General features: G+C 37.9%; 1 protein-coding gene across 1 annotated transcript in view; it reads left to right on the top strand.

Annotated features, from left to right (window-relative positions):
• Positions 1 to 9491: 9491 nt before the first annotated feature.
• The window catches only part of PTPRR (protein tyrosine phosphatase receptor type R), a 355260-nt gene continuing 349562 nt past the window's right edge, over positions 9492 to 15189 (top strand). Inside the window, 2 exon segments of the mRNA XM_042782488.1 lie at positions 9492 to 9531; positions 10445 to 10743. Of these exon segments, the coding sequence (XP_042638422.1) occupies positions 9492 to 9531; positions 10445 to 10743 (339 nt within the window).

Genomic DNA, 15189 nt, shown 5'->3' with positions numbered 1-15189 from the left:
TGTTCCATTCTACACGGAGAAAATAGAAGCCATCAAAAGAAAAGTGGCTCAATTTCAACCACCAAATTCATTAATATTCCTTGTCTTCCTTTTTTCCCTCCCCCATATTATAATGAAAGAAATGCCTCTCATGCCCCTCTGGGTTCCTCTGCTGATCCTTCTGCCTGGACTCTGTGTCTTAACCTCCCCTGTCTTCTGGAGGAGCACAGGCTCAGTTTACTGATTATTCCAGCTGTTTTCTCATAGCTCTTTAACCACTCTTTCTCAACTGGCTCTTTCTCCTTAGAGATTAAACACACTGAAATCTCCCCTATCTTAAAAATCAATCCTTCAAATCACTTACTCTTTCTTTTTTTATTTTAAGGCACTCTAGTGGCAACAAAACTTATGACAGTTCAACACTTCTATATTACAATATAGTGATATTCATTACATTCTTCAAGTTGTGCAACCATTCTCACTATCCTTTTCCAATCACTCTACCACCATCAATATCAACTCAATGTCCCCTAAATAAAATGTCCCCCTTTCTCCCTCCTCTCACCTCTGATAACCACTAATAATCTTCAGTTTTTATCTATTTGCTTATTTTCTATAACTGAGATTGTACAATATTTGCCATATTGTGACTGAATTAATTGGTTCAGTATGTTTTCAAGATCCATCCATGTAGTTGTTGTTGTTGTTGTTATGTGCCGTCGAGTCAGACCCGACTCATAGTGACCCTTCCTTGGGTTTCCGAGGCAGTATCACTATGGAAGTAGATTGCCCAACCTTCCTTCTGGGGAGTGGCTGGTGTGTACATACATACAATGGAATACTACTTAGCTATAAAGAGAAATGAAATTTTGATCCATGTAGTGGCATGCATCAAAATTTCATTTCTCTTTATAGCTAAGTGGTATTTCATTGTTTATATGTATATTTTGTTTATTTGCTTATCTGTTAGTGAATTTTTTGGGTTTTCCTATCTTTTGGCTACTATGAAAAGTGTTGCAATGAACACTGGGATATAGGTTTCTGTTTGCATTCCTGCCTTCACTTCTTCTGGCATATACCTAGGATTGGGCTTACTGGGACATGTGGTAGCTCTATATTCAAGGAATAACCAAACCATTTTCTACAGTGGCTGTACCATTTTACATTTCCACCAGCAATGGATGAAGGTTCCAGTTTCTCAAACAATCTTACCAACACCTGCTATTCTCTGTCCACCTTTTCTTTCTGACACCACACTGCTACACTCTTGTTATACTCAAACTCATTAAAGGAATTATCTATATAAATATTTTCTACTTTATCTCACACACCCCTTTAATGCAATTATATCTGGCTACTTCCCCCCTCCATTATAGAAAATGCTTTCTATAAGTTCAATAATAAATATTTAATGCTGTTGATTTACACTTAGTGATGAGACAAGATGCATTTCATATACTTTTGAGTGAAAGTAGGAGCTTAAAAAACAATATAGTCTAATCTATTGACCTTTTCTGACGTATACTTCTATGAATCTTAATACGTGTTCATATAACCACCACCATAATCTGGATACAGAACTGTTCAATGACCACAGAAAATTCTTCATGCTGTCACTCAATAGTCATACCTTCCTCCTCCTGCAACTCTGCAGTAGCTATTGATCTGTCTTCCATCACTAGTTTGGATTTGTATTTTTGAGAATGGCATGTAAATGGAATCATGCAGTATATGACTTCTTTTACTCAGCGTAATGCTTTTGAGGTTCATCCAAGTTGTTGTATGCATCCCTCGTTCATTCCTATGGGACACCTGGGGGTCAAGGATCAGGGCAGGTGTCAAAAAAGGGATTTCCTGCACCCCACCATTTCCACAAACCCCAAGGACCACATGAGGTAAGTGCTCATGGATTTTGATCCTCATATTTCAGTGTGGCTCTCCAAGACCTTTACTAACTCTTGCTGTGTATGGATTTTTCTTTTCCATGTGAGAATTCTTAATGCTTTTTTTCTGTTTGTATATGTTTGAAGATTGTGTTTTAACACTCTAGAAGTATTTGGTTGTATCTCCAGATTTATAAATTTTAAGAGAAATTTAACATGCTGAAATCTGGCCCAAAAAGTTTTTCTTTGCATTTTTTTTTTTTTCTTTTTTCTCTCTCTTTACTTATCTCTTGCAAAGGCTTGTTTTGCCCTCACAGATCACAGCGTTTGCAAACAGAGCAAACTGCAACTTTTGGTCAGAATCTCCTACTGCTGCCACCAGCACTGTCACCTCACTGCCATTGAGTCAAATCCAACTTATCCAACTTATTCTTCCAAGGCAGTATCTCTACAGAAGTAGAGGTGGCAATGCTGGTGGCAGAAGTATGAGATTTTGACTAAAAGTTTCTGTTTGGAAATGGTGCAGTCTGCTTCCTTGTAGACATTTTGTCTGGACTCTAGTTTTTTAACCTTGGGTTTGTGCACGTTGGTGAGGATTGCTAAACCAAATACAGTACTTCACTGTTGCCAAATATTGCCTTTTAATGTTTCTCATATGTGCATGTTTTGGGTGGAATCACCAAATCTTGTGAGGAATTAGCAGGGGAAATGGACAACTCCCAACCTGTTTTGTAGAAACTTTGAAACACGTTATTTCTTGGTAAGATGAGAATTCCAAGTCCAAAGATCAGGCTGGACCTCTCTCGAGTACTGCAGTCACTTACATATGTAAGCATTACAGGGCTCTTTTGCTGTTTTGTACGGTGGGCATTAGTATACAGTTACCAAGGAATTCTTTAGAAAGTCACTGGCCACTTTTGGGACAAGAATTCTTGGACTGGATCTGAGAAAGATCTCTGGTAATTTTAAGATCAGTCAACCTAACCAAAATTATGTAGCTACTTGTGTATTTGTGTGTGTTGCCTTGCTTTGTGTTGTGCTATTTTAAGAATGTTATGCTGCGTTCACCATAAAATGGAGGATCATAAACAAAAACATAGACCTTATAAGTCTGTTGTTTAAACTGACTTCACAGACCCAGTGACTGTTATTCTCACTCAAGATGACATCCACCTGGACGAAATCTGTATAGATCACCTGCAAAAGTGGATGAGATTCTGTGTTGAGGACTTTGGTTTTAATCTAAAGAGAGTATTCAATCTGGGTTTCCTTTATCTTCCTCTGTGTACCTCCATGAGGTTGCTTTAAGTCTTAGCTCCAAATAAAACTGCTGCTTGTGAGTGCATAAGGCATTTGACTGCTAACCAGAAGGCTGGCTGTTCAAACCCACCAGCCACTCCTGGAAAGGAATATTGGGCAATCTACGTCCATAGTGATACCACCTCCGAAACACAAGGAGGGGTCGCTATGAATCAAATCGGCTCTATGGCAGTGAGGCTTTTTTTGGTTTTGTAGTTCCTTCTGCAAGAGTGATGAATCGATCTGCCTCCAGTCATGATTTTGTTATGATTCCCTTTGTTTTCAATCATATATAATTAGTCCCATGGCCGTGACTCAGCAGAATCTATTCAACTTTCTGTACTATATCCATGCTGATATTTTCCCTCAACCTGGATGATTGTCTTTGTCCTGTCCAAGGCTTAATAAAAGTGTCTCTACTGGGGGGAAAAAAAAGAAGAAGAAGAAGAGAAAGAAAGAAAGATGATGGAAGAAATAAACAGAGTCACTGTACCACAAAAACTGGTTAACATTCAACCATTTCAAGACGGAGCCTATGATCAAGGACTGATGGTATGGAAGGAAGAAGTCCAAGCTGCACTGAAGACAATGGTAAAACAAACAAACAAAACGTCTCCAGGAATTAACTAAATACCTATTGAGATGTTTCAATAAATGGAAGCAACACTGGAAGTGCTCACACCTCTTTGCCAAGAAATTTGGAAGATAGCTACCTGGCCATCCCACTGGAAGAGATCCATATTAGTGCCCGTTCCAAAGTAAGATGATCCACCAAAATGTGGAAATTATTGAACAATATTATTAATATTACACACAAGTAAAGTTTTAGGTGGTGTTGTTAGGTACAGTCGAGTCGAGTCGCTCATAGCGACCCCATGCACAGCAGAACGAAACACCACCTGATCCCGTGCCAGCTCCATGATCCTTGCTATACTTGACCCCATTGTCGCAGCCACCATGTCAATCCATCTCATCGAAGGCCTTCCTCTCCTTTGTCGACCCTCCACCTTACCAAGCATGACATCCTTCTCCAGGGAATGGTCCCCTCTGACACGACCAAAGTAGGTGAGATGAAGTCTGGCCATCCTTGTTTCCAAGGAGCATCTCAGCTGCACTTCCTCCAGGACAGATCTGTTAGTTCTTTTGGCAGTCCATGGTACCTTCAGCATTCTTCACCAGCACCACAACTCAAAAGCAGTGACTCTTCTTCAGTCTTCCTTATTCATTGTCCAGCTCTCACATGCATACAAGGTGATTGGAAATATCATGGCCTGTGTCAGGCACACCTTAGTCCTCAAGGAGACATCCTTGCTCCTCAGCATTTGAAAGAGTTCCTTCACAGCTGACCTATCCAATGCTACACGTTATCTAATGTCCTGACTGCCACTTCCATTGGCCTCAATTGTAGAACCAAGCAATGTGAATTCTTTGAAAACCTCAATCTTCTCTCCATTGATTGTGATGCTGCTCATTGGTCCAGTTGTGAGTATTTTTATCTTCTTTATATTGAGATGTAATCCATACTGCAGACTGTTCCTCAATCTTCATCAGTAAGTGCCTCGAGTCATCCTCACTTTCAGCAAGCAAAGTTGTATCATCAGTGTATCTCAGGTTGTTAATGATTCTTCCTCCAACCCTGATGCCATGCTTTTCTTCATATAGTCCAGTTTCTCAGATTATTTGCTCAGCATATAGATTGAATAAGTATGGGGAAAGGATACAACCCTGATGCATTCCCTTCTTGATTTTAAACCATGCAGTGTCCCCTTGTTCCGTTCCAACGACAGCCTCCTGGTCAAGGTACAGGTTCCTCATGAGTACAATCAAGTGTTCAGGAATTCCCATTCTTCTCAGTGTTATCCATAATTTGTCATGATCCACACAATCAAATGCCTTTGCATAGTCAATAAAACACAAGTAAACATCTTTCTGGTATTCTTTGCCTTGAGCCAAGATCCATCTGACAGCAGCAATGATATCCCTTGTACCACATCCTCTTCTGAATCCAGCTTGCACCTCTGGATGTTCTCTGTCAATATACTGCTGCAACCATATTTAATTATTTTCAGTAAGATCTTACTTGTGTGCAATATTAATGATATTGTTCAATAATTTCCACATTCTGTGGGATCACCTTTCTTTGGAATGGGTACAAATATGGATCTCTTCCAGTCAGTTGGCTGGGTAGCTGTTGGCATAACCTAGTAAGGGCCTCCAGTGTGGCATCCATTTGTTGAAATTTCTCAATGGGTATTCCGTCAATTCCCGGAGCCTTGTTCTTCTTACGTAGACAACTCAAAAATTGTTGCAACAGTACATAGACTGGGAACTGCCAGAAATTCAAGCCAGACTAAAAGAGGATGAGGAACAAGGGATATCATTGCTGATGTCAAATGAATCTTGGCTGACAGCAGAGAATACGAGAAAAATGTTTACCTGTGTTTCATTGACTATGCAAAGGCATTTTACTCCGTGGATCATAACAAATTATGGATAGCATTGGAAAGAATGGGAATTCCAGAACTTAATTATGCTCATGTGGAACCTGTGCATAGACCAGAGGCAGTCATTTGAACAAAACAAAGGGATATTGCATAGTTTAAACTCAGGAAAGATGGGTGTTAGGGTTACATCCTTTCACCATATTTATTCAGTCTGCATGCTGAGCAAATAATCCAAGAAGTTTGACTATACAAAGAACACGGCATCAGGATGGAAGATTCATTAACAACCTGTGACACGCAGATTACATCACCTTACTTGCTGAAAGTGAAGAAGACTCGACACACTTACTGAAGATCAAAGGCTTCACCCTTCATTATGGATTATATCTCAATATGAAGAAAGCAAACATCTTCACAAGTGGACCAATAAGCAACATTGTGATAAATGGATAAAAGTTTGAAGTTTTCAAGGATTTCATTTTATTTGGATGCACAATCAACACTCATGGAAGCAGTAGTCAAGAAATCAAATGAGGTACTGCATTAAGCAAATCTGCTGCAAAAGACCTCTTTAAAGTATTAAAAAGGAAAGATGTGACTTTGAGGACTAAGGTACACCTCACAGAAGCCATGGCATTTTCAATTATTTCATATGCATGAGAATGCTGGGTCGTGAATAAGGAAGTCTGAAGGAGAACTGATGCATTTAAATTATGGTGTTGGTGAAGAATAATGAATATAACATAGACTGCCAGAAGAAGAAACAAATCTGTCTTGGAAGAAATACAGCCAGAATGCTTTTTAGAAGTGATGGGACTTCGTCTCAAGTACTTTGAAGAAGGTATCAAGAGGGATCAGTCCCTGGTGAAGAACATCATGCTTGGTAGATAAAGGGTCAGCAAAAAAGAGGAAGACCCACAATGAGATGGACTGACACATGGCTGTAACAATGGGCTCAAATCTATCAACGGTTGTGAGGATTGTGCAGAACTGTGCAGTGTTTTGTTCTGATGTACCTGAGGTCAGGTCACCATGAGTCAGAATCGACTCAACAGCTCCTAACAACAACATCCTCTTTTCCTTCAATCTCTTATTCTTATTTTCTTCCTTTGTCTCATTAGGTGTTTTAAATCAGGTTGTTTTAAAGCCCTCTTTATCTTTTCCTTTGTATTTATTTTATCTTGAATGAATATCTTCACACTTGAATGTCCTGACTATCTCAAGGCAGGGGTTTCTTAGGATGCTTTGTTATTTATTTATTTGTTTATTTATTTATTTAAATCTAAAAGTGTGTCTTCAGTGGAATTCATCTTCTATTGAAACACATGGAAATTTTATTTATCTCCTGTTTCCTAGAGAAGAAGTTCTCATGGCACAGTGTTTAAAACATTCAGCTGCTAACAAGAGTCAGTGGGTCAAATCCACTAGCCATTCTGTGGGAGAAAGATGTGGCATATGCTTCTGTAAAGATTTACAGACTTGGAAACCATATGGAACGGTTATACTCTGTCCTATAGGGTCCCTATGAGTCAGAATCGACCCAATGGCTGTGAGTTTATTTCCTAGAGCCATCACTATTAGAGTTATTTTTCAGTTGCTTCTGAGTCTTTATTGTACTCTCAGGTTCTGAAACGTTTTCATTCTTAAACTTCCATGACCTATTTTCCTGTTTTTCCTCCTACCCTATTACATTCCCTCTTCGTTACTGCTCTTGCTCCTTTTCTCCCAGTTTCCTGACTCTGTCCTACATACTCTTCTGTCCTCTGCCCACAGTTCAGTTCCTTGGCATTAAGTTTTCCCTACTGGATGACTTTCAAGATTCTTTCTCACTCCAACCCTGGGCTGCACATTTGGATATCTAACTTCTAATTCAACATCTCCATTTTAATATTTAACACTTCTCAGTCTTAGTATTTCCAAAACATTTACTTGAATATTTTCTTAATGTTAAAATAAAGGAGGAAATACAGAGATAGCAATTGTAGATGCAGATGACAAAACTAATTGCAGACACTGACTCAAGTGGTACCCAAACCTCAGAGGTTGAATAGGGAAAAAAAAAAAAAAAAAAACCTCACTGCCATCAAGTCAATCCCAACTCATAGTAACCCCTCCTTGGGTTTCCAAGGTGGTATGTCTATGGAAGTAGATTGCACAATCTTCCTTTAGAAAAGTGGCTGGTGGATTTGAAGCTCCAGCCTTCTGGTTGGCAGTCAAATGCTTTAAGCACTAAATCCAGATTCTTAGGCTATATCTCTAGAGATTCTACCAGGATAGCTCCAGACTCTTGAAAATCTACATTTTAATATTCAAGGCAATTCTGATGCTGGGGTCTAAGGATAACACTGTAAAGAAAAAATTTCCTACCTAACAGTTGTACTGGAGTACTTAAAATTAAACTGAAAACTTGTTCTCATTGTTCAAGAATAGGGTAGGACTCATGTCTGTAACTGGATAAGGCAAGGAAAGGAGGAGGTTCTATATTTGGTACTTAAATTTTGTCTCAATTGCACTTAAAATTGGCTTTATTTTTTTTTCCTTTTCCTTGTACGTTAATTGTGTAGCACAGGAGGCATTTTTCAGCTGGACTCCCTATTCTATTTAAATGAAATACCTCTGAAATGGTTTGTGATTGATACTACATAAAAGAAAGATTGAAGATAATTTTGTAATTTTCTCAGTTGTTCATTTCTTTCTCCTTTTCTTGGAAATCTGCATTCTTGGACCTTCTAATGTAATATTTATGGTTAAATCTTGAGTGCAGGAACTGCTGATTTTTACTGGTTTTGAAAATCAATTCCTCCATCTGAAGATCAAGGCTTGTGTGATAGGCACGCATTTCCAGCTTCTCCAGCACTTCTGTCTCACGATATGTCTCCAACGTTCAGTTAGGTGTATAAAGACAGGTTATTTTCTTAGCCAGCTCAAGTGCTTCCTTCCATGACATTACAGACCATTTGCAAATTGCCTTCTGGTCCAGGCAGCTTTTGTCTTTAGATCATTCAGATCACAATTATATTTCTTGTGAATTCTGAAATAGTGATAGAAACTAACCATCATGTCTTCAATTCTGAGCAGGCTAAATAAATAGACCAATCTTTTGAAGTAACCAAGCTGCCATATTTGTCAAAGATAATGACTGGACAGTGATAACCTGGAAATAAGTCTAATTTTTTTTTTTCTTTAAGTGAAATAAGAAGAGTTCCTTAGATTTGTAAATGAAACCATTGTTAGTTACATATGGAATTCAGAACTGGGTACTTCAATATTTTCATTCTAGGCATTGTTTTATTAATATAGAATGGTGCTAAAATGTTTTAGATGTATGTTAATTTTCTGACCGTAAAGTGTTTGCTTGGTAATTTGCTAAATGTAATTTACTAAATGATATTGTGGTTTCCTAGGAGAGTTTCTACACTTCTAACAGGTAAACAACTTCCTCCCTCCTCTCTGAGAGAACTGATTCTGATCATGTTATTAAGAATAACAATGGAGTGGTTGTCTTTGAGTTCAAAATTAGAATAGAAATACTATTTTTATCTCAGCTTACTTTTCTAATACTCATCATTTAAAGATAAACCTTTGTTAGAGGAAAGGCATAGTATGTGATTTAATGAACTTAGGTTTCCCCATCCTAGAGGCTGGGCTTCTACCAAAAAGAGGAATCTAGAATGTTCACTAGCCTGAGAATTAAATCTGCCAAGATAGTCTAATTGAAATTAAGCATGTTAGTTGCTGAGATTTTTTTAAAAAAGACTGGCAGGATCTTACAAAAATTTATTATAAAGTACAAGATACAATAATAAGGAAGTGAGGAAAAACTCTTGTAAGGAACAGTAATAATTTTCTAAGGACGGTATTTATATAGCATATGATTAAAATTGGCATGTCAAAGGAAAATCTGGGGTTGAGTGTGCCAGATGTGTGTATGACATTATTATGTAGTGATCTACTCACTCTTTTTATCATGTTATCCAGAATATCTTAGCTTGCTTTTCTAATTCGTATTTGACCTAGTAATATTCTTTCTGACTCCTGTCTGTGTTATCTAATTCCTCCTGTGGCCAATAACAAGTGGGAGAAAAAGTTATCCAATTCAATAAATATTTACCTAATATAAGAAATAAAAATGAATGTGTTAGCTAAGATGTAGGGTCAAATGCTGTAATTAAGATATTCAAAAATAACAGTGGCTGAAAAAAAATTATTATTTTTCATATAAAGTCTGAATAGGAACTATGGGGTTGGTGTGATAGTTCCACTTTCATCAGAGACCCAGAATCCTTTTGTCTTATTCCTATACCATATTTAATACATGGTTTCTACCTCATGCTCCCACCATCCCATCCACATTTCAGCCAGTGTAATGGAGAAAAGTGAAAAGAAAAGCTCACATCAAGTATAATCCCATCCCAATGGCTAGGCCTTAATCAAATGGCAACACTTGGCTGCAGTTTTTACATAGATGGCCATATAAGAAGGAGAGAATGCTGACAGTTGCTGCCACATGAATATATTCAGATTTCTGCCCTTAGTGAGCAGATGTGTGAAATGAGAATTGCATGAAACACTATTGATTAAAGTACAAAACACTTGGATATAATATAAATGTTTGTAATTTGAGGTTAAGACAAAACATCTAGTAATAGCAGTCAACCCAACACCAACTGTGTTCTAATTTTTGGGAATAATGATGCAGAGAAAATGATAAAGACTAACTTGTCAAAATCCTTCACACGTTAAGGCCTCCTAAGAAAGAATAATTCTCTTTATCAGTGCTTTCTATCAATCTACTGAACAGGATCTTTGACTTTACTTTCTACTTCTTCTCTCTTTCAGGGTGCTTTTCAGGAAATAATGATCACTTTCTGGCAATTCATCAGAAGAAGAGTGGGAAGCCAGTATTCATTTATCATCATTCACAAGGTATTGAAAAGAGCCTGGATATAGCCCCTCAAAAGATATATAAACACAGCTACCATTCCTCTTCCCAAGCTCAAATAAGCAAACACCACCAAATTGTTAATTCAGCATTTCCAAGACCGGCCTATGACCCATCTCTCAATCTGTTGGCCGTGGATGGTCAAGATCTTGAAGTGGAAAACCTTCCAATCCCAGCAACAAATGGAATTGTGGTGGTAAGTACTGAGTTGAATTCATTCTGGTACTGATGCTTTCCTCTGTGACTGAAGCTTGAAAAAGCTAATGGTGAATGATTATCATTGGATATCAGTGGTTTTTTTCCACATTTCTCAATCTATGATTTTGTTTTTGTTTGTTACTTGATTATGGTCTGTGTGCTGTCTTTTGAATGTAAGTCTCCTGAAATCAGAGACCTTGTCTTTATTCTCTTTGCATAGCTCAGTGTGTAGTACTTAGTAGGTGCTAAATAAATATTTGAATTTTAGGAAGGGCTTACAGTTACAGGAGAGCCTCTTGCCTTCTATGATAATCTGTTCTAATCAGACAGACCTTAGTCTCAGCCTACGTAAATAAATAATATTTATTGAAGATCCTCTGTTCACTTGGTTTATATTGTAGTGAAGGAAAAGACAATTAAAAGAGAGAGGTTGGTGTAGGGGGAGGATAGTTCCTTGTCATTGAAGTAAAAAAAATGATTTGGGAGTAATTGATGGATAATGTTCCTAGTATCACTGAACAAGTATCACCCTTTATTAATCAAGGTGATGTAATAGTCTCAGTGCTTATCTTCCTGGGTTTTTTAACCTCACAATAAACTCCCAATTTCTCAAGGTATCACCGTTTACTGAAGTTGACATTATGAAGTTGACACCCTATTGGGCTGTAATCCCTCTCAAGTTTAAAATCATAACAAGAGAGTCCACTTTAAAACTACAAATCCATAGCTAAATGTTTGTTTTCACATAACTGCTAAAATATAATCAGATGCGTTGACTTCTGAGGCCAAAAAAAATCAATAAAACTGTTTTTTGCATTCTGGCAACATTTTTATGCACCAAATGTAATAGCAGTTAACAAGTTTATTTTTCTTTTGCTTCTCTTTATTTTTTAATCCACTATATAGGACATTTTACTTGGCATTGAGATCTACTCAATGATGTTTTCAACTAGCTTACATACAGTATTTACTATGATCCAATCATCATTTGGGGTATCTGGAAATATAGAGAAATTATATGGCCCTTCCTGTTTTGCTTAGGAAATGGCTGGGGGAAATGTCTATTATTCAATAAAAATTAAAAACAGAATTAGCTTTTTTAAAGACTATGTGGTCATTTGGCCTCCTGAAATACTTGAGCAGTTTCTGTGCATTTATATGAGGAACAGATGTCCTGAAGGTGAAAGTCATGTACTCTGTCAATTCAGTGAAGATAGATGATGTTATTGATGTTGCTGTATATGGATATGCCTGTGTTAATGCTTGGGCCCACGGGAAATATTTTCTCTAGTAACCATCATATACTCATAGTCATCGACTCTTAAAGTCACTGTGAATTACACTTCAAAAGGTTTGCTCTATCTTGTAATGCAATGTCCTCTATAATTAATTTAATATTATTGAGGATAAAATGCATCAATGAGAAATTCTTCTTGCAGGTCATGTCACTTTTAGCGTATTTGTGGTTTGGAGGTTCATGAAGAAGCTGGGCTTTTTCTTTGGATGATGATTACACAAAGGAAATAGGTGGTTTTGCTGCATTAGTCTTCCCAAATCTCTCTTGAGCCAGCCTCTAAGTATGCTGTGACTTTTGCACCTTGCAACAATTGCTAGTGCTAATGTTTCCTGTAACCTACTGACATTACTTATGCACGTGGTGATGTAGTAAGAAAACCAGGGAGGTAAATTTATTTTTAAAATAAATCAATAATGTTCACATTGCTCAAAAAGCAAAGGGGCAAAATGCAATCGAATATCAGCTGGCTTGCAGGTCCATTAGATCCAGAAAAGAGATTGAGGAATGAAGCATAGAGGATGCAAGGGAGATATTTCTGGCGTCATTGAATGAATTTGATGAGTAATTGATGTATGTTTGTGTGGATAGGGTGTACAAGTGTAAAATTTATACACACACATGCACACACACATACATATACCACCAGTTGCCACCAAGTTGATTCTAACTCCTGACGACACCCATATGTGTTAGAGCAGACTGTTCTTTACAGATTTCCAATAGCTTATTTTTCAGACGTAGATTGCCAGGGCCCTTTTCTTTGGTGCCTCTGCGTGGACTCAAACCTCCATACTTTCAGTTAGCAAGTGAGTGCGTAAGCCATTTGCAACACCAGTGGATAGAGATAATGATAGAGAAAGAGAGAGAGACAGAGAGACAGAAATTACTGCCCATCTTATTGCTCGAGGAATATTGCGGTGGTACTAAAGAATTCTTATGTGGTTTAATTTACACCCAAAATGATCTGTGGCAATGAGTGTCAGTTTTCAAAATTGGGGAAATTATTGAGATTTTGTTTTTCAGCCAGGTAAAAAAGCCATCTCCAACACCCAAACCTTATATGTAACTTCTGTCTCCTGAGCTCAGAGAGAAGGATCACTCTTTTTCTCCTCCTATAATTCTTTCTCCCTCTATTTTTTCTGAGGCATTAAGACAGTGTGTTTCACAATAAGAAATTTAACAGGGATGTGAAAGATACATGTATCCCTTTTCCCTTTTGGGTCCCCAATTGCCACCATAAAGCATTTCATAAAAGTATTTATCCACAAATAAGATTTTTCCCCTTTTTCTTCTTTCTTTTATAATCAGGAAAATGTAGTTGATTTGTTCAAATAAGAGAACAGCACAATTAGAATGTTTATCACAAAGAATTGTAATTATGTTCCAGAAGCTCAATTAAGAAGCTGTTATTAGAATGTCTGTGCAAGTAGTGTGGAAGGAATATGAGTAGCCTCAAGGTCTGTGGCAGTAGCAAAAATAAATAAATAAATAAAAGACTTCAACCAAATGTGTGCTGGAAATTACATAGTTCCATCAAGTCCCTTATATAGTCATTGGGCCACAACAACAGGGAGGAGAGATCCCAGGGACATGAATGAAAGCATTGGTGTCGAATTAGCTAGGGACTTTTCTAGTTGCAGTAGGTGGCTGAGTGAAGATTTTGCCTGGATAAGACCTTGGGATACAAAGGATGATTTTATCTCAGGGTCAGTGAAGAAGGCATGAAGGTAAGGAGATCATGCCTTATTTCACAGGTTGGGAAAGGAATAGAGGGAAAAAAAATAGGTAAAGGAGAAGGAGAAAAGGAAGAGGAAATGAAAGAAAAGAAAAAAGGAAGGGAGGAGGAGAGGAGGGAAGGAGCACAGTATTAAGGCAATGAGAAGCTCTATGAGCAAATGAGATGGTGAGGAGTTTCTAGGAGCCTGAGGTGGTCTACTGAGGCATCTAGAATCCTATAGCTTCTTCCCTTGCTTACCACTCACCCAGACCAGTACACAGATGTTCTCTTGTATTTTGACACAAAACATTCTTTGCAAATGTTTTTATCAGGTAGTTGATTAGAAGACTATTAAAGACAAATGTTCCAGGTAACTCTGGGCTCCAATTACATCCTGAACTCTGCTTTACACCTCACTGAGTTTGGGTCTTCTCTTGACTAGTTTTTGAGTTTCATCTGTCAGGTAAAGAGAGTATCCCTAGATACAATTTGAAGGGCTTTGTAATTGCAGCTTTCTTATTGCCTTGACACAGTAAATCAATTTTGTAGCATTCAGTGTAAACAATTGTTGGACACTTTTTAAGTAGACAGTTTGGTATAATTGTAATTTCTTATTTGTATCTAGTGGGATGGCCCAGAAAGTGTGAAATCCCAACCCATAGAGCCATGTCTCCCCACCTTGAATAACATAGGGGAACCAACCTCAGCATCAGTGCAAAGACAACAACTATTGTTTAAAGCATCCTGTATTGAATATCACAAATGCTACACTGCCTATGAGAACTTATCGTTTAATTTTATTCTAACAACTACCTTATAAATTAGCCCTGGAACCCGGGATTCTTGACTTTCAGTACAGATCCATCTCTCCTATTACCTCCATCTGGGAGTTTATCTGGGCTACTAAAGGCTTTATGGACTTACTAGGGGGTAAGATGGACTTATCAAGCAATGAGAAAGTGGCCTCAAGGTAAGTCTGGGAATTAATTATTAGGCTTTTTTGGGGGAGATACTACCATATTGAATGCTGTACTGAAAACTAACTTCGAGGAAAATCTGCCACACATGCAAACATTTGTTAGCAAGCAGATACACAATTAAGCAACCTCTTCTGTAAACTCCTTGAAGTTTCTGCTTACTGTTCTCTTAGGAGCTCTGGTGGTACAGTTGTTAAGGCATCTGGCTGCTAACCAAAAGGTCAGCAGTTTGAACCCACTAGCAGGAGAAAGATGTGGCAGTCTGCTTCCATAAAGATTTAAATCCTATGATTTAAAGCCCTATAGGGCAGTTCTGCTTGGTTCTATCGGGTCATGATGGCAGTGGGTTTTGGTTTGGGGTTCTTTTAAGTTCTAACAGTACTTAGCATAGAGCATCCACTCATCTCGGTTGTCCTGGGACTTTCTTCGTTCTAGCACTGAAAGTCCTGTGTC

Source organism: Orycteropus afer, unplaced genomic scaffold, assembly GCF_000298275.1.
Source record: "Orycteropus afer afer isolate SDZICR_OR568_19922 unplaced genomic scaffold, OryAfe1.0 scaffold00339, whole genome shotgun sequence".
Taxonomy (NCBI): domain Eukaryota; kingdom Metazoa; phylum Chordata; class Mammalia; order Tubulidentata; family Orycteropodidae; genus Orycteropus; species Orycteropus afer.
This window is presented reverse-complemented; position numbering and strand designations above follow the sequence as displayed.